Source organism: Lithobates pipiens, unplaced genomic scaffold, assembly GCF_037356315.1.
Source record: "Lithobates pipiens isolate NorthernLeopardFrog02 unplaced genomic scaffold, aLitPip1_a1.2 Scaffold_27, whole genome shotgun sequence".
In the NCBI taxonomy this organism is placed as follows: domain Eukaryota; kingdom Metazoa; phylum Chordata; class Amphibia; order Anura; family Ranidae; genus Lithobates; species Lithobates pipiens.
Window position 1 is genome coordinate 38214863 of NW_027507788.1, and position 20972 is coordinate 38235834.

Here is a 20972-nt window from a genome sequence, read left to right on the forward strand (position 1 = left end):
GAAGCTGTCACTGCCAGTCATAGGAGGCCGCCTCGGCCCTTCTGGCACACGTATACATGCCCCTTGTATATGTTGTGGAATGCCTTAAACGCTTATGATTGGCTCAGTGCAGAGACAGACTGATGGCAGAATCCCTCGGGTGGGTTTGGACTAGGATCTGAACACACCTGAGCTTATCACTGTGGAGCCAATGTGAACAAGCTGCTTGGTTCAGACCATTGCGGCCTGTGTGTAAGGCGACTATTCATTTCAATGATGAAACGAGGAGCGCATACCTCCCAACATTTTGAGATGGGAATGAGGGAAACCTATCAGCAGAAATATGCAGGCATAGGACACGCCCCTGGCCACACCCCTTAAAGGAGAATTGTACAAAAAAAAGATTGGTTAAACCCACAATTGGCTTTTGGAATTTACAAATACAGCAATTTAGAAATCAGATGAAAGGTTTAGCACTGGAAAACATTTTTGATAGCTAAAAAAGTGCATTTTATATAAATCTATATAGATCAGACCAAAATAAGTGACAAATGAGGGACATTGCTCCAAATCAGGGACAGCCCCTAAAAATCAGGGACGGTTGGGAGCTATGGCGGAGGGAAAGAAGTCCATTTTAAATAGCACTGCTCCAGTTTGCACTCCTTCCCACCCACAGTAATGTGAACCTAGCCCAAAGTCCAGCAATGGGGAAAAACAAGTGTAACTGCAGTCAGACTCTCTGCTGCTCCCTGATCATAGTGAGTGTTCAGGGCCGGGGCACTTTAAATGTCATCTTAGCAATGCCAACAGCAGGAAAGAGCCGGACACAGCGCATGCGTTCTGCGGATAAGGGACACGGGGACGCGCCTGGGGACGAGCACGCAGGTCGGGGTTTCGTGTAATCGTCATGTACGCACACTCGGCTAGGAACACGTATGCACGTACGGTGCTGGAAGCTGAGAAGAGGGCGGAAGTAGGAAGAGAATGATGTGTATGGGCAGAGTGAGAGCAGGAAGAAGTGTGTGTACTCTGTCTTCTCACCATGGCTATAGTGCCGCTGCTTGTCAATGTGGCCGGCTCTGTACTGGGCGGACTGGCCACTGCCGCCCTCATCCCTGCCTTCAAGGAACACTTCATCTCTGCTAAGCTGTATGGAGTGGACATGAACAAATCCAGCAGAGAGCCGGTGTAAGTCTATGAGACCCCCTGTGTACACTGACAGCCAGCACCGAGTATACCAGGGATGGGGATCTCCCATCACTGCACTGGATCCACTAATAGACCGGTGTTCTGCCAAAAACTGTCCCCCCATCGGATAGTGTCTGCCCTGTACTGTGCAGGCGCAGCGCTTGGAGGACAAAGAGACTCCGAAAGTCTCCGAAGATGAACAGCGCCTGCGCACGGAGTCCAGGTTGAAACCCCACCATCCAAGTGGACATACGGTAGCAGTTAGACGGCCCCTCGTGGCCTCGCTTTGGGCATGGCCTCGCTTCGCTCGCCAATTTTTTATTCTATCTCTATGTCCACTTGGATGGTGGGGCTTGAACCTGGACTCAGGTGCCATTCATCTTCGGAGACTTTCGGCGTCTCTTTGTCTTCCGTACTGCACAAGCACAGTACGGGGCAGACACTATCCCACGGGGGACAGCATTCAACACACCACCGGCACAGTACGGGGCGGACACTATCCCGCGGGGGACAGTATTCAACACACCACCGGCACATTGCGGGGTGGACACTATCCCACGGGGGACAGTATTCAACACACCACCGGCACAGTACGAGGCAGACACTATCCCACGGGGCACAGTATTCAACACACCACCGGCACATTGCGGGGCGGACACTATCCCACGGGGGACAGTATTCAACACATCACCGGCACAGTACGGGGCAGACACTATCCCACGGGGGACAGTATTCAACACATCACCGGCACAGTACGGGGCAGACACTATCCCACGGGGGACAGTATTCAACACACCACCGGCACAGTACGAGGCAGACACTATCCCACGGGGGACAGTATTCAACACACCACCGGCACAGTACGAGGCAGACACTATCCCACGGGGGACAGTATTCAACACACCACCGGCACATTGCGGGGCGGACACTATCCCACGGGGGACAGTATTCAACACATCACCGGCACAGTACGGGGCAGACACTATCCCACGGGGGACAGTATTCAACACATCACCGGCACATTGCGGGGCGGACACCATCCCACGGGGGACAGTATTCAACACACCACCGGCACAGTACGAGGCAGACACTATCCCACGGGCGACAGTATTAAACACATCACCGGCACAGTACGGGGCGGACACTATCCCACGGGGGACAGTATTCAACACATCACCGGCACATTGCGGGGCGGACACCATCCCACGGGGGACAGTATTCAACACACCACCGGCACAGTACGAGGCAGACACTATCCCACGGGGGACAGTATTCAACACATCACCGGCACATTGCGGGGCGGACACTATCCCACGGGGGACAGTATTCAACACACCACCGGCACAGTGCGGGGCGGACACTATCCCATGGGGGACAGTATTCAACACACCACCGGCACAGTACGAGGCAGACACTATCCCACGGGGGACAGTATTCAACACACCACCGGCACAGTACGAGGCAGACACTATCCCACGGGGGACAGTATTCAACACACCACCGGCACATTGCGGGGCGGACACTATCCCACGGGGGACAGTATTCAACACATCACCGGCACAGTACGGGGCAGACACTATCCCACGGGGGACAGTATTCAACACACCACCGGCACAGTACGAGGCAGACACTATCCCACGGGGGACAGTATTCAACACACCACCGGCACATTGCGGGGCGGACACTATCCCACGGGGGACAGTATTCAACACATCACCGGCACAGTACGGGGCAGACACTATCCCACGGGGGACAGTATTCAACACATCACCGGCACATTGCGGGGCGGACACCATCCCACGGGGGACAGTATTCAACACACCACCGGCACAGTACGAGGCAGACACTATCCCACGGGGGACAGTATTCAACACATCACCGGCACATTGCGGGGCGGACACTATCCCACGGGGACAGTATTCAACACATCACCGGCACATTGCGGGGCGGACACTATCCCACGGGCGACAGTATTAAACACATCACCGGCACAGTACGGGGCGGACACTATCCCACGGGGGACAGTATTCAACACATCACCGGCACATTGCGGGGCGGACACCATCCCACGGGGGACAGTATTCAACACACCACCGGCACAGTACGAGGCAGACACTATCCCACGGGGGACAGTATTCAACACATCACCGGCACATTGCGGGGCGGACACTATCCCACGGGGACAGTATTCAACACATCACCGGCACAGGTACGGGATGGACACTATCCCACGGGCGACAGTATTCAACACATCATCGGCACAGTACGGGGCAGACACTATCCCACGGGGGACAGTGTTCAACACATCACCGGCACAGGTACGGGGCGGACACTATCCCACGGGGGACAGTATTCAACACATCACCGGCACAGTACGGGGCGGACACTATCCCACGGGGACAGTATTCAACACATCACCGGCACAGTACGGGGCAGACACTATCCCACGGGGGACAGTGTTCAACACATCACCGGCACAGGTACGGGGCGGACACTATCCCACGGGGGACAGTATTCAACACATCACCGGCACAGTACGGGGCGGACACTATCCCACGGGGACAGTATTCAACACATCACCGGCACAGGTACGGGACGGACACTATCCCACGGGGACAGTATTCAACACATCACCGGCACAGGTACGGGGCGGACACTATCCCACGGGGACAGTATTCAACACATCACCGGCACAGGTACGGGGCGGACACTATCCCACGGGGGACAGTATTCAAAACATCACCGGCACAGTACGGGGCGGACACTATCCCACGGGGGACAGTATTCAACACACCACCGGCACAGTGCGGGGCAGACACTATCCCATGGGGGACAGTATTCAACACACCACCGGCACATTGCGGGGCGGACACTATCCCACGGGGGACAGTATTCAATACATCACCGGCACATTGCGGGGCGGACACTATCCCACGGGGGACAGTATTCAACACATCACCGGCACATTGCGGGGCGGACACTATCCCATGGGGGACAGTATTCAACACATCACCGGCACATTGCGGGCGGACACTATCCCATGGGGGACAGTATTCAACACACCACCGGCACAGTACGAGGCAGACACTATCCCACGGTGGACAGTATTCAACACATCACCGGCATATTGCGGGGCGGACACTATCCCACGGGGACAGTATTCAACACATCACCGGCACATTGCGGGGCGGACACTATCCCACGGGGGACAGTATTCAACACATCACCGGCACAGGTACGGGGCGGACACTATCCCACGGGGGACAGTATTCAACACATCACCGGCACAGGTACGGGGCGGACACTATCCCACGGGGGACAGTATTCAACACATCACCGGCACAGTACGGGGCGGACAATATCCCACGGGGACAGTATTCAACACATCACCGGCACAGGTACGGGGCGGACACTATCCCACGGGGGACAGTATTCAACACATCACCGGCACAGGTACGGGGCGGACACTATCCCACGGGGACAGTATTCAACACATCACCGGCACAGGTACGGGGCGGACACTATCCCACGGGGGACAGTATTCAACACATCACCGGCACAGGTACGGGGCGGACACTATCCCACGGGGGACAGTATTCAACACATCACCGGCACAGTACGGGGCGGACACTATCCCACGGGGACAGTATTCAACACATCACCGGCACAGGTACGGTGCGGACACTATCCCACGGGGGACAGTATTCAACACATCACCGGCACAGGTACGGGGCGGACACTATCCCACGGGGACAGTATTCAACACATCACCGGCACAGGTACGGGGCGGACACTATCCCACGGGGGACAGTATTCAACACATCACCGGCACAGGTACGGGGCGGACACTATCCCACGGGGGACAGTATTCAACACATCACCGGCACAGTACATCTCTTAGTAGGCTGATAGGAGATACATGGAGGTGTCAGCACTTTAAACATTGTACTAAATGGCTAGAACCTCTTACAGATAGTATTGCACTCTCCTGGTATATAACCCTTTGGTGACCGAGGATGAAACGAATCCTAAAACCTGAACACGGGCCTACAACATTCACATGTTACTTTTTTGGGGTTTAATGATAGTTTAAGATTTTTCATTTGTTTTGTATTCTCTGCAATAAACAAGTGTGTATGTTTTATGTTTCTACAGCCCGGAGTCTCAAGGTGTGATTAGCGGCGCAGTGTTTCTGCTGATCCTTTTCTTCTTCATTCCTGTTCCTTTCTTGAACTGTTTCATTGAAGAACAGTGTAGAGAATTCCCACACCATGAGGTAATGGTTTTGTTCTACCTTGTACTCCTCTTTCCAATAGATCTTATCGACTATTAAACTTTACTACAAACTACTCTGTATGTTAAAGGGGATTGATGGTGCAAAGCAACCAATCAGAATTAATTCTCAGTGCTCACAGCAAATTAGAGTTTGTTTACAGTCAGCCAGGTTGGACTTGTCTTATTTCAACCTCACCAACTATGTATGTAACTACGCATTGTAATGCTTTATTGAATCAGCCTGTATGTGTGGGTCTGCTTGAGCTGTTAATCACCTAAAGGTCAATCAAAGTTAGATGTAACATAACTTGTATAACCTGAGGGTGCAGAAAAACATGCATTTATAAAAGCCTTACTATAGTCTGACCAGTGTTGCCAACCTACCAGATTGAAACACACAGCCAAGTTTTTACTGGCATTTCCAAAAGTTACAAAATTACAGTTTTTAGTGCAATTTTCAGAATTTAGGCTACAAACAAGTACAATATGCAATTAGCAATGTGATTTTTAGGTAGATATTAAAGCAAAAAGCATATTTCTTATTTTCTTTTCAATTTTGTAAGTAAGTGGCTCAGTGATAGGGCTCAGGAGGGCAGAAAATTAGAATGGACAGGCACACACACATGAAATTGAGCAGCAGCACAGATCGCCAACACGTCCCCTCCTGAGTCACAGTGACAGGATCTATCCATGCCAGGTGGTCTCTTCAGTCCCCATCCAGTCCATACAGGACTGACAGTCCCACTCCCGGCTTGCCTTGCTCCCGTCCTGCAGACCTGCACATGAGGCTCTGGCCGATCCACTCGGCTCCCTTGCACCATGACATCACATGACGCGCTTAGGCACCACCCCTGCCAGACCCGCCACCTGCTGGTACCGCCCTAACACACTAGTAGGCACTTGGATGGTCTCGGAAGCGAAGCATCACAGCTATATATATATATATATATATATATATATATATATATATATATATATACCCTGTTTCCCCGATAGTAAGACACCCCCGATTGTAAGACATATCGGGAGTTTCAGAGGGGTCGGCTAATATAAGCCATACCCCGAAATTAAGACATATGTCTTACTTTCGGGGAAACACGGGGGTACACGCCTCCCTCTCATCTAGCTGCGTGCCGCCTCCTGCCCACGTCCGCACCGTCCCCCTCTCCATACGTCGCCGTGTCTGCCATTTCCCTCTGATCTTAATGAGCGCCGCCTCCTGCCCACGCCTGAGCCGTCCCCCTCTCCATACGTCACCGCGCCGTCCCCTGCACTTGTCACTGCCGCCTCCTGCTTAAAATACGGTAATGCACACAGTATTAATCATACATCAGTAAAACATACACACTGGCATACTGGGGTATCATCTGCTGTATGTAACCCAGTGGGTATCAGCAGGTGTCACACTGGATTAAATACAGCAGGTGGTACTGTATCACACATAAATCTGTTTTATCTTCCAGTATTCCACTGTTCGTTCTTACCATTTTTCATTGTTTTACATGTTATGCAATGTTGTAACAAGATATTCTTGGCACTTCCTTTTATAAAACTGTTTTGTGGTGAATACAATACTGTTCAGGTTGTTAATAAATGTTAATTTTATGGTTAAAACAAAAAATTCGACAATTTTTTTCCAATATAAGACATACCCCGAAAGTAAGACATAGTGGGGCTTTTGGGGATAAAAAGAAAGTAAGACACTGTCTTACTTTCGGGGAAACACGGTATATATATATATATATATATATATATATATATATATATATATATATATATATATATATATATATATATATATATATATATATATATATATATATATATATATAATTTATTTATTTATTTTTTTAACCGACTTCCTTTTACTGGCAGGAGAAAAGTGCCCATTTTTTACTGGCTGCCAGTAAAAATACCTACGGTTGGTAACACTGAGTATGACATGCTGACATTTTTTGAGCTGTAGAGATGGACCTCTGCTCTGTATGAGAACATTGCTGCACCCCCACCACCCCCAATACAGAGACACTATAATAGCCTTTAATGTGAGTTTTGTATATTAAGATTTTATTTTACTTTTGCGTCTCACTTTTCCTATTTCAATGTTTTACTTCTAGTTTGTTGCTCTTATTGGCTCATTACTTGCCATTTGCTGTATGATCTTTCTGGGTTTTGCGGATGATGTCTTGAACTTGCGCTGGCGACACAAATTGCTGCTGCCCACTGCAGCCTCGCTGCCACTTCTCATGGTGTACTTTATCACGTTTGGCAATACTACCATTGTAGTACCCAAGCCATTCAGACCTCTTCTGGGGCTTCATGTGGATCTCGGTGAGTTGGCTTTATACTTTTTATAGTTTTTAGTAGTGTTGTGGCAATACAAGAAATGGCATTCATAGACTCGGCACCAAAATAGGACAGTGTACTGATCCTGACAGTGTTCTAACATCCAATTATTAGATTTAAAGCTAATTAAAATTATAATGTTGCACTAGTGAAGGGGTAAACGCTAGGGGGTGATCAAGGGGTTAATTGTGTTCCCTCAAGTGTATTCTAACTGAAAGGGAGATGACAGATTGCTGTTCATACTTTGTATGAACAGACAATCTGTCACTTCTCCCCTCAGAGAACCGGGATCTCGCCATGTCACGAGCAATCGCGGGAGCCCGGCGGTCATCAAGACTGCCCGGCGAGTGCCCCTAGTGGCCGTCCAAGGAAGCGACGTAACATAACGTCGATTTGCCTGCCCATGCCATTCTGCCACAGTGAAACTGCGGCATCTGGTCGGGAACAGGTTTAAAAAAAAAATAATACTGCATTTGCCACTCCCCCAAAGCTGCCGCCAACGATAGTGGGATTTGTTACCCCAAGCATACCATATGTAGTAAACCCACAAATAAGAATAACGCAGTGGACTAATAAATGCACTCATTTAACGAATACACTTTATTAATCACCACCTCCTGCCCAGCCTATTATAATATTACAGCCGGGCAGGAGTACAATTATTCCAGGAGGACACCATATGACGTCCTTCTACTCGTGCCCCCTAGGGGCTGTGCAGCAGCACGACTTGTGATGGAAGACAACCTAAGATCCTAAACAACAAAATGACTAAAATAGAGGGGAATTGAATGTTCTTCCACCACTTGTCCTCTAGAAACACAGCACTTCATCTGTATTCTGGCACACAGAATCTTCATGTGCCTGTAAAAAGCTGATGCTCTATTTACTGTATCATTCATAGTGAAAGATGTTTCCGTATTCCAACTGATACAATGTAACGATATGAAATGGCCAATTCCAACTTGGAGATTAGATTTACACAAGCGGCAGAGATTTCTGATAGATGAAGTGCCTTCCACCCTTGCAGACAAACAGTAATGAACCCACTTCAGAGAAACCAGGAATGCGCACAAGATTAATCAATTCCTTCAAGTAAACAGCGGGTAAAATAAGTACAGCCCATGATGGTTAAGTGCAATACCTATTGGTTTCTTTGAAACAATTGTACCTGCTAATTCCTGGTCTTTCTGAAGCTCTCCAAGTGTTTCTTGGACAACTCTTCTATCATAAATGGAGAGCACCTAGTTGTGGCTGGTTTATGGTGAAATTTATGTTCTTTCCAGTTCCGGATTATCTCCCAAACAGTGTTCACTGGAACATTCAGAAGTTTAGAAATCCTTCTGTAACTAATGTTATCAGTATGTTTTGCAACAATAAAGTTGCAAAGGACTTGAGAGAACTCTTTACTTTTACCCATCATGAAATGTTTTGTGTGTGACACCTTGGTAATGAGACACCTTTTTATAGGCCACCAGTTGAGACTGAACCAGCTGATATTAATTTGCACTGACAAGGGGCAGGATTGCTAATTGCTGATAGATTTCAGTTGGTGTCCTGGCTTTCCATGCCTTTTTGCACTTCCCTTTCTTCATGTATTCAATACCCTTTTCCCTGTGTCATTCCATTTTATTACACAACTTCATTTCTGAAATTTGCTTTTGATTTCTTTGTATGTATGGATTGTATGGGTGTTTACCGACGTGGTGAAAATGTCATGTCAATAGCACCTTTTAGAAATCTATTTACCTAGAAAAATGGTGACGTGTTCAATACTTATTTTACCCGCTGTATATGCTAATAATAATCGTGCATCATTGTGTGCTGTCACTCCTCTGTGTCAATCAATTTCCAATTAAAATTGAATAATTTAGTCCCGGTTCACACTTTTGCGCTCTATGAGATCACATGTGATTCGCACTGCAGTGCAAATCACATGCGATGTCTGTGCAATGTAATTTCAGCCATACAGATAGTATAGCAGATATCGCATTGCATTCTGACCAAACTCGCACAGGACCCTGTTTTTGGTCCGCACCAGAATGCGATCTGATTCATGTCTGCACTGTCTGTTCGCAGTGCGATATGCGAGCTGAAAGGGGGGTGTCATTAACATTGTATTGACACTCCCAGCAGTTTGCCTATGGCAGTGTGAACTGCCCTGCAAGTCGGCTGCAATGCCACCAGCAGTGGATTTGTGGGGTTTCCACATCACACAACTGAGTTTTAAGCACAATTAAATGTTCCACGCTGGATGTTTTTAGCCGTGCATCTCATTGCATAGATAAAGATCACTCTTCTCTCCTAAGTTGAACCTGCTCCATGATCCATCAGATAAAAGATTGGGTGGGAGAGTATGCAGACAGACCAGCTTTACATGCATACTTATCTAGGATCCTGAGGAAGTTCTGGTCTGGAATGAAACGTGTTGATGTAGCATGGCTCCTGGAGTGTGCCTTAGCCACAAGAATATGCATGTATATGAAGTTGATCTGCCAGCATACTCTCCTGCCTGACCTCATGTTATATGATGGCAACTTGGAACTGGATAGAGCAAATTATTTTAGAGTACAGTTATATTTTTAGTGTGGGGCTGTAGCATGTTGTGTCATTTAATAAAATGATTTAGGTTTGATTTTGACATTTAAATCTTGATTTTGTTTTTTCCTACAGGGATTCTTTACTATGTTTATATGGGTATGCTAGCTGTCTTCTGTACCAATGCAATCAACATTCTGGCAGGAATCAATGGTCTTGAAGCTGGCCAATCTTTAATTCTAGCTGGTTCTATCATTGTGTTTAACATTGCAGAGCTCAGTGGTGAGTCAGTGGTGTTTGTGAATATCAAATGTATATCTGCATGAACTTGTTCCCTGTTGCTGCTTAAAGGATGAATTTATTTTATTTTTGCTTGGTGTTTAAATGTATCTAACATGTTCTTTTTCAATGATCTAAAAACGAATCAATAACGTTGTTTCTAAATATAACATTTGAGACACGAGCAGCATTTAATCCCCCATATTTGAGATATAGATAGATGATATCCATTTATTATAAAAAAAAAAAAAAAAAATATATAATAATTTTTTTTTTTTTGTTATTGGAGTGATTTTTGCAGGCTTAAATGTTTCCTATTCCTTACAGATAATTTGATATTTTTGTTTTTCTAATAGGTGACTGTCATGACGATCATCTCTTTTCACTTTACTTTCTTATTCCATTTTTCTTCACCACCCTGGGATTACTGTACCATAACTGGTGAGATTTAATTCTGAAATTGCACTGCATATCATGCATATCAAGAATAGTGTTTTATCACATGTGCTCTAATGGGCTTGGGTTTGATTACTTTAGTTACATTTTTTTTTCATAGGCAAGGTTTTTGCAGTCTTGTTGTGGTTTGCACCCATACAGTACTGTACAAAAGTTTTAGTCAGGTGTGAAGAAGTGCTATAAAGTAAGCATACTTCTTAAAAATAAATATTCATCAATTTACAAAATACAGCGTGAACAGAACAAAAACCTAAATCAAATCAATATTTGGTGTGACTACCCTTTAGTTTCAAACCAGCATCAATTCTTTTAAGTGCACACAGTGCTTGTGCACACCGTTTTTGAAGGAACTCAGCAGGTAGGTTATTCCAAACATCTTGGAAAACTAACCACAGATCTTTTGTGGATGTAGGCTGCCTCAAATCCTTCTGTCTCTTTATGTAATCCCAGACAGACTCAATGATGTTGAGATCAGGACTCTTTGAGGGCCAAACCATCGCTTTCAGGACTCCTTGTTCTTCTTTACACTGAAGTTAGTTCTTAACGACATTGGCATTATGTTTTGGGTCATTGTCCTACCTACTGCAGAATAAATTTGGGGCCAATCGCACTCCTCCCTGTTGGTATGGCATGATGAAAAAGTATCTGCCTGTATTTCTCAGCATTAAGGATACCATTGATCGGGCAACATTGAGGACCATAGACTGAAGTGGTCATCAAAAGAATTTTAATGCAGCAAACGAAGGACACATGCCTACTTTCCTTTGACATTGAAAGATGTCCAGCAGTGCCGTCAGCACACAACTGGTGGACACCAGTGGGACTCATGTACACCCATCTACTGTCCAGAGGAGTCTAGCCAGAAGTGGTCTTCTTGCAAGAGTTGTGGCCAAAAAGCCATACCTTCAATTTGGCATCAAGGCTAAGACTCAAATGGAATTGAGGTGCACAAAAATTACAGTAGGTGCTCTGGACTGATGAATCAAAATTTGAAATATTTGGCTGTAGCAAGAAGGCTGGGGAGCTGTACAATGAGTGTTTGTGGGTAACAGTGAAGCATGGTGGAGGTGATGGAGAAATACAGGCAGATACTTATCCATCATGCCATACCATAAGGGAGGCGTGCGATTGGTCCTGAATTTAATCAGCAGCAGGACAGCGACCCTAAACGTACAGCCAATCTCATAAAGTGGTTGTAAAGGCAGAAGGTTTTTTTTTTCTTTAAATCTTAATGCATTCTGTGCATTGATAAAAAGCCTTCTAATGTGCAGCAGCCCCCCTAATACTTACCTGAGCCCCATCTCGATCCAGAGATGTTGCACGAGAGACTCAGCTGTTCGGGACTCTCCCTCCTCATTGACTGAAACAGCAGCGAAGTGCCAGTGGCTCCCGCTGCTGTCAATGTCAGTGAGCCAATGAAGAGAGAGAGGAGACAGGGTCATGCCACGGCTCCGTGTCTTAATGGAGACACAGTGCTGCGGCTTGGCTCAGGTGCCCCCATAGCAAGCTGCTTTCTGTGGGGGCACTTGGCAGGAGGGAGGGGCCAGGAGCCCGCTGAAGAGGGCCCAGAGAAAAGGAGGAGCCGGGCTGCTCTGCAAAACCACTGCACAGAGCAGGTAAGTATAACATGTTTGTTATTTTGAAACTAAAAGAAAACAAGACTTTTTAGTATCACTTTAAGAACTATCTTCAGTGTAAAGAACAAGAAATTCTGGAAGTGATGGTTTGGCCTCCACAGAGCCCTGATCTCAACATCGTCAAGTCTGTCTAGGATTACATAAAGAGACAGAAGGATTTGAGTCAGCCTATATCCACAGAGGATCTGTGATTAGTTCTTCAATATGTTCTCCAAGTGTGCAGGTTTACCTAGAACTGATGCCCTTTTGAAGGCAAAGGGTGGTCACACTACATATTTTTATTTGGATTTCTCTTCTGTTCGTTTAATTTCCATTTTGTCAATTGATAAAAATAAACTTTTAACACTCCTATGTCTGAAAGCATTCTTAATTTACACCATTTTTTTACACACCTGCCTAAAACTTTTGCACAGTATTGTATATCTAAAATATTGTACATTTTTTGAAAGACAGTAACCACCATAGGCAACTGCTTGTTGCGTGATAAAGTAGCTCAGTCACCTCCCAGTGTCTGCTTGCACAGATGTGCTGTATATCACTCTAATTACCTTAAATTGACAAGTTGTACAAAAAGTGTTCGATATGAAAGTTGCCCATAGATGTCCATACTTTGAATCACAGTGGATTGGAAGCCTTTTTCTCATTAGGAAGCCCCAGGCACTGTATGAAGATTAGGGGTGAAGAAGGCTACTTACCAACTGAAATATAATAAACCCATATTTGCTCTGTTTACTTCCCAGTTGGCTACAGAGTGTGGTGGGCGTTGGGAAGTTGCAAGTGAGCAGAATGGGGCTGATTACACATTGATAACGATCTCTTGCATTGCCCCCTCTGCGTTTAAGGTAATTGGGGTGCTTTGCTGCAAAACTTGCTGTGTCATAACATGCAGGCAGATGTTTTCTGTTGTAACAGCCACAGGTTGTCTTTTACATATTGACATAAAATCTCTTGCTAATTTGGGAGAGTTAAAGTGGTTGTTAAGCCACTTTCACATCTTCTTACCATCCCCTCTGCGTTCTAATCCTGTGTGAGTGATTTATATAATAAATAAATAAAAAAAAGCCTGCTATACCTAATTTCACAGCTCTAGTCAGTGATCGGCTGGCTTTCTCCTCTCCACATCTGACAGATGCAGTGGGCGGGGCCGATATGTCTCCCACTGATGTCACTTCGGAGAGGAGGGTCGAGAGTCAGACGATCATGTGATCGCTGAGAAGAGCTGTAAAATGAGGTATAGCAGGCTTTTTTTTTTTAGGGAGGGGGGAGAGAGCACAGAGGAGACAGGAGGGCTGTGGATAACGGAGGTACCTAAACTGACCACAGTGCCCTCCCCTTTGTAGTCAGTTTACAAAGGGGAGGGCATAGCCAGGTAGGATCAGCCAGGTATTACAGAGGGCTAAATGACACAGCACAAGCACTGTGCTGTATAAAATGCTTTAAAGGAACAGGATCCCTTTTAACAAAAAAAAAAAAACGCTTTATGATTTCTTTAGAATCTGTTCTCTCAATTGCTCATTTTCTAAATACATTTTCTTTTGTTCTTTGTCATAGGTATCCTTCCAGGGTTTTTGTTGGTGATACTTTTTGTTATTTTGCTGGTATGACCTTTGCTGTTGTTGGCATTGTTGGGCACTTCAGTAAAACTATGCTGCTTTTCTTCATTCCACAAGTCCTAAATTTCCTCTATTCTCTGCCACAGTTGCTGCACATAATCCCATGTCCACGGCATCGGCTTCCAAGGTAATTGCATTAATTCTGATGTGATTTCATGTGTCTGGACAAAGAAAACATTCCATTGTTCTAATAATGCTTATCACAAATTGGCACTAACTGGCCTGTTCATTTGTTTGCAGGTTTGATCCTCGTACAGGAAAGCTGACTATGAGTTACTCCAAATTCAAATCAAAAGATCTATCAGCAATTGGAGCATTAGTTGTAAAGGTGAATTAAAATTCATGAATTCTATAACCTATCTATCCAGGCCATTTCTTAATATTTTAGTATGACTATGCAGTTTATAAATTGCTTTATTGGCTTCATTGTTTTGTTTTTCTAGGTTTGTTTCTCTGACTTTTAAATTCATAGATTTTCAGCCCTCATTCACACCGGTGCGATTTGTCATGCAACTTGATAGTTCCAAATCATATGACAAGTCGAACCCCATTGACACCAATGGAACCTTTCAAATTGCTTCTAATGTTGCATCGGCTTTAAAAAAAAAAAAGGTTCCTGCATTACCTTTTTCCGATTTCATTGTGACTTGCTTAGACTTCTGTCAAACGAAGTTTCAAGCTGTGATGAAATCGGAGGTGCAAATTGCACTGATCTGCGGCTTTGAAATCATACTGAAGTAGTGCAATTTCAATGCCATACTGATGTGAGACATGGCTCAAGTAACTAGCTTTTTCAGAGAGAATTCAGCAGTTGCAGCTTGTATATTCTGACAAATGCTTTTAATAATAACTTCTCCAGTTAGCCTTCATTATGGCCACCTGGGAAAATATCCAGTGTTCTAATGAGAATAGCTGCACTGCAGTATTAACATTAAATAATAATCTACATAGGTTTTGTGATTTTAGGATTGATTATTTATATTTGAGAAGAATATTGTAAGAAGAAATGGAAGCCTTGAAATATATATAAAAAAAAAAAAAAAACCCTAGGCTCTGTAACACGAAGTCTATAAGGAAGGTTTACTGACATCTATGCTTATCCATTCTCCACTGTGTATACGTTTTCAGTAGCCTAGCCGACTTCCTGAGTACCCCCAAAGATTACAGACAGCTTCACCTCCCACTCTTTCTATATAGGCCTGCACTCTCTCCAAGGTGCTGGTCCCCCAACTGGGTGCAAAGGAGTCATGCAAGATCACCTTTAAGTAAAAATATCAGGGATTATTTGAAATGAGGTTTGCCATTTTGTTTATTTTATTTTTTTTATTTTTTTAAGAAAAATCTTTTCTTCTTTTTTATTTATTTTTTTTTCTGTTCTGGTATATCACTATTTAGGTTGCTGAAGCTCTTCGTGTGATTGATGTCAAACGATATAAAAGTGATGAGGAATTTATGGAAATAAATAACATGACCCTAATAAACTTTGTGCTGAAACTGATTGGACCAACTTCTGAGAAGAGCCTGACGATAATTTTACTCTTTATTCAGGTAATGCATACAAAACTTATAGCAGTGCTCCTCAGCTCAAACGTTACACATCTCCCTTGATGGCAGTTCTTGGTATATCTCGGAAAGCACGTTTTTCACTGAACTATGTCAGTTCAGTGTGAAATATTCTGATCCTGTAATACCCCTGGACTACATATGGGACATGAGAAGCTTTCAAATATAATTAACATAACAGATATTCTAAATTTCAAAAACCTGACTTTAAAAGTCATTATGTGCCATAACAATATGTTGCATACTTTTCCTATAGGGCTCCAATGTAAGAGCCCTTTCACAACAACAAGCTGCACTGAGCTCAAGACCACTGTTGTGCATTAAGAGGAACAATGCTGATGCGCCAGCACTCGTGCATTGCACAATTTACCTTTTCTTTTTTTTAGAACTTTGAATGCGATGTCACATGAGATATTTCAACAGTTCTCTTCATTACTCTGGTGTTGCAATGCAGTAGGCAAGGCTGACTTTTGAAATCTTCTCATTTTCATTACATAACTTTAGACACACTGGTGTCATTCGTAATTCTCTAAGCAATGCAGAAAGATGAATGGCTGGTGGAAGAGGCTGGTAGAGTGATGTACATAGCTTCCTGACAAAATCGCAGCACCTTGCTCCACAATCCTCCTAAGAGCCTTCAGCCCTAAAGAAAACAATGGACTAACTCTTGAAAGCATTTATGCAAATATCAGATAGCTGGATGCTTTCCCTAGGTGATGGCCTTATGTGATAAGCATCCATGATTAAAAGAACTTAAATTCATTGAATGAAAGGGGCTGGCCAGGGTCATTTCACATGGGGAGGAAAGACCTAGTCCTAGATGCTAGAAAATGAGACTGCCTTGACTGACTGCAGCTTCTATTGCACACTGAAAAGCTACATGTGAGCAGTTTCAGTAGAGAACAGGAGCCCTTTACAACTGTGCAAGAAGGAAGGTAAGGCTGGAGTGCAGTAACTGAACTCTAAGTAAAAATCCAAATACGCATATGGAAAGTCTTTTACCTGCCATGGGATTGCAGCTGTTGTAGATTAGTGTGTAATAATAAGCAATTGGATTAAAATATGTTTAAAACCCTAGCACATTGTTAAACATTTGTAAGCTCTCTAATAAAAAGCCTAATAGGCTAAAGACTACATTGCTCACTCAACTGGAATATGTCCATGCAGCCCATTGAATTAGGTTGTGCACCCCAAAGCTCAAACGTGTGTATGTTTACATATTTATGGCCCTGGCACATTGATCTCCCGCTGGCACACAGAGCGATCATGCTAATGCACACTAGGTGATTAGAATGTGCCCAGGCACACCTATGGTGCGCATGCCTATGGTCATAACATTGCCTGTTTTTATATTTTTTGGCTTAAAGAGATGGTCCCCTGCATTAAGAATGCCTTAAAGGCTTGTTTTACTTTTTCAGCAGTTCACTTGAATGGGTTGAAATTTTTCAGCCATTCTTTCCACGAATGCTACAAAGGGGTATCATAATTTTTATTTTATTTTTTTACCACAGCTGCTAAGCATAGTGGCCACAGCATGTGTACGACCCTGTCGAGCTGCTTTGCTATGTTTTTGGAGGATGATAAAGCCACAGCTCAACCTCATTTTTATTTTTATTTTTTTACAGCCCCTGCTGCAAGGGTGCATGAGCCCTAACTGTTTAGGAAAAGCTGTAGTAAGAAAGTATAGGGAGGCTGTGTATAAGGTGCATACTTAGCCTACAGAAAAAGGCAGTGTGGCGCTAAAAAATGTGGTCTGACAGCAAAAAGGTTTACTGTTATCACAATGTAAGGTAGGACTGCTCTATAGCCATATTAGTCCTTCAATCAAAGGTATAGAAAAACTTCTGTCCTCAGATTTTTGTGCCCCTCTACCCAGAGGAGGGAAAACTGTATCAGGAAAGTGGCATACCTAGAATGAAATTTTATTACGGAGTAGGACTACTTTACATTTTAAAGCGGAGTTCCACCCAAAAATGGAACTTCTGCTCATTGTACAAACCCCCCCCCCCCACATTTGGCACCTTTTGGGGAGGACAGCAATACCTGTCTTTCACAGGTATGCTTTCCCTACTTCTGGGAGCCTTAGCTGCGGGTATTGACGTCACAGCTGGGGCTCCCTCCTCCCCCCTGTCACCGGGCCAGTAGAGGAGAGGAGCAGAGCCACGCGCATGCGCAGTAGGGTTCCCAGCGAAAGGCTACACTGCTGGGTTTCCTTACTCACAATGGAAGCGGCAGAACCTGACAGCTGATGGAAACATGAGCTGCGGTGCCGACATCGCTGGACTCCAGGACAGGTAAGTGTCCGATTTATTAAAAGTCAGCAGCTGCAGTATGTGCAGCTGCTGGCTTTTAATTTTTGCAGCAGTGGGCGGACCTCCGCTTTAATATATAAAAGAATTATAAAAACTTGATACTGGCCCTGGTGGTTTATAACACCAGTGCTGAACATTGTCTCATCCTACAGCTAGGTTGGCGACGGATTTGGCAGGAAACCCATCCCTTTGTAGGATTTATAATTGGTGTTCTTAAAAGAGCAGTGTTTAACAAACAGTTATGTTATATGTAGAGCTCTTTATTTCATATTTCAATTTGTAGTAGCAACTAAATGAATGAAGCTCTCGGTCATGCAAATCAAAGATCTGAGTGTTATCCCCGTATTTAGAGAGTGTGGCCTGTAAAATGTTAACTTTTTTTTTTTTGCAACTTCAGAATTCTGTATACCCTGTTCTTAATCCGACTCACTTCTGACTTTGCCATATCTAAATGTCCTTTTTTGTAATCTCTCTGATCTAAGTCAAATGAGGGTCTTCTAGCACCAAGCTCAAGTTTTACATAGGGAGAATGTGATCTCCTCGATTGCTGCAGTCTGTATGATATTTTAGAATTGGCTTTTTCACTTCATTACATAATACCTTTTGAAAATAACGTTCTACCTTTTTCTTTCTCTTTTAGGTCCTAGGAAGTTGTTGTGCCTTTCTAATCCGATATCAGTTGGTTCGCCTTTTCTATGATGTCTGACATTCACCATGCACTGAATTTTACTGGTTTTGCTGTGAAGTGTTTTAACCACCCTGAGAAACGCCATTCTGATTAACTTGCTGACACAAGTTCATCACTGATAATGGTGTAATAAGAGCATGCATGTCTGAGAAACGTCCAAAACTGCAAATGTTATGAACTGGGACTTGCCTGTTTCTGTACTGTTGCTCTAAAGTGTGAAACTTTTAAGACGATCAGTGATTGGAAGGGGTACTGCTGCTGAGATCCATCTGTACTGAAGGAAGAAAATTAAGTTTATTTCTGAAGAAATATGCAAACTTTTAATTTTTTTTTTTTTACATTGTTTTGTTTTACATGCTGGTCTGGTATAGGTTCATCTATCATTATAGGAACCTATTGTATGTTACATGAGCGCATATTTTAATATATTTTTTAAAAATCATTATTTAAGCTGATTCTGTTTCTTTGCATACGTTGCGCTATATATATATATATTTATGGAAACAAACCACTGTTATGCTGCACTTCTAAGCAGGAAGCATAGCCTGTATATATTTGGAAAATACTGTAGATGTGATCTATTTAAAATAAATACTTTTTTTTTTAATGAGACGTTCTGGAGTGTAGACCACATTTTTACAGTCTTCATTTTCTTTTATAAACTAAAGACTCTTCTTCCTGGTTACTAGGTGCAGCATTCATCTACACCAGGGATATGCAATTAGCGGACCTCCAGTTGTTGCAAAACTACAAGTCCCATCATCATGCCTCTGCCTCTGGGTGTCATGCTTGTGGCTGTCAGTCTTGCTATGCCTCATGGGAATTGTAGTTCTGCAACAGCTGGAGGTCCGCTAATTGCATATCCCTGATCTACACGGTCTCAACCTACTATGAGTTCATTCATAGTTTGGTGTTTTGTAGCTGTTCTGAGAGCAGGGTATCACTAATTATCATTAGCGCTTAATATTGGAAATTTGCCATCTCGTCCACCCTCTCCTGTGTTGGAGCCGAAATCAGAACATTTATAATATATTTGTTTTTCATCAAAGGGAGCCTGGTGGTGGTAGTTTTCAGCGCACATTTTTTTGGGCCTAGGAGCCTGAGTGAAAAGCATCAATGACAATCCTTTCTATCTCCAACACTTTTTGTCGACCTTGCATCAGAGTTGGCCATTTTGGTGCAGTCTTGGTGATCCAGAACTGTGCAGAAACATTGTCTTGTGAGATGTGACTTCCTTCATGAATTCTGGAATTGGCATTCGTTAATCTGTAATCTGATATCATATTATAAAAAAAAAAAGACAAATCTTATCAATATCAGAAAATTATGTTTTATCACTGATACGGTCTTAAAAATCTGTTGTTGAAATAAAAATATATAAAACCAAACTGCTCTTGTAAAAAGAGTATATACTTTCTTGTCCTGGACCCATTTTGGGAATCTTGGGTCTGGTGCAGAGGAAAGCCACCCTAAATGTACATCTGTCTGCTTTAGTATCCCCTTCCCCCTTTGTGTGGAGAAGGTACACAGATATATCCTCTTTGGAATGGAAATTGATTAGATTTTATGCTTAATGACAACTTTAATCAACCACAGTGTCTGGTGAGCTAAAGATTCTTCTTCCTTCCTTCTTCTCTATCCCTTGTTGATTGATATTATACCTAAGGGACACCCCCTTCTAATACTTGGTCTCCATTGCATTCTAGCGATGTGCAGGAGAGCCTCAGCTTAAGGTGAAAAAACATTTACCATTACAACCCCTTTAAATTATAATGTTGTCATGCCTATGTGTCACCACTGGGGGCTGTATTGAGCACTCACCGCCTGATGCTGGAAACAGCGCTGTATCAGAAGCCTTCATTTCTCCTCTCCTCTGGTCACAACGCCAAAACTGGAGCCAGGAGAGCATGCTTTCCCTTGCCCACACCTAAGATGGCCACTGATGCAAAAGGATCAGCTGAACAGCACATGGTGCACAGCAGTGGAACGTTTGAAACTCCCCATCTCACTGGCTTACCACTCATCTCTGCCAGCCCTCCCAGCCATTGTTATCAGTACGCCTCCTAGGAATGTTTATCATGCTGTTACAACTGGTATGTAT

At 44.0% G+C, this 20972-nt stretch overlaps 1 protein-coding gene and 1 long non-coding RNA gene across 2 annotated transcripts in view; both read left to right on the forward strand.

Moving 5' to 3' along the window:
* LOC143933790 (uncharacterized) overlaps positions 1-20176 on the forward strand; it is a 283408-nt gene extending 263232 nt beyond the window's left edge. The window contains exon 2 of the long non-coding RNA XR_013263150.1: positions 19718-20176. This is a non-coding gene — a long non-coding RNA (uncharacterized LOC143933790). The remainder of the gene's footprint in view (positions 1-19717) is intronic.
* DPAGT1 (dolichyl-phosphate N-acetylglucosaminephosphotransferase 1) lies at positions 934-19313 on the forward strand. Its single transcript, XM_077456822.1, has 9 exons — positions 934-1167; positions 5323-5443; positions 7560-7773; positions 10459-10605; positions 10959-11043; positions 14247-14435; positions 14549-14636; positions 15704-15856; positions 18824-19313. The coding sequence occupies exons 1-9, from the start codon at positions 1022-1024 to the stop codon at positions 18887-18889; spliced, it is 1209 nt and encodes a 402-aa protein (XP_077312948.1). The 5' UTR covers positions 934-1021; the 3' UTR covers positions 18890-19313.
* Positions 20177-20972: the final 796 nt, after the last annotated feature.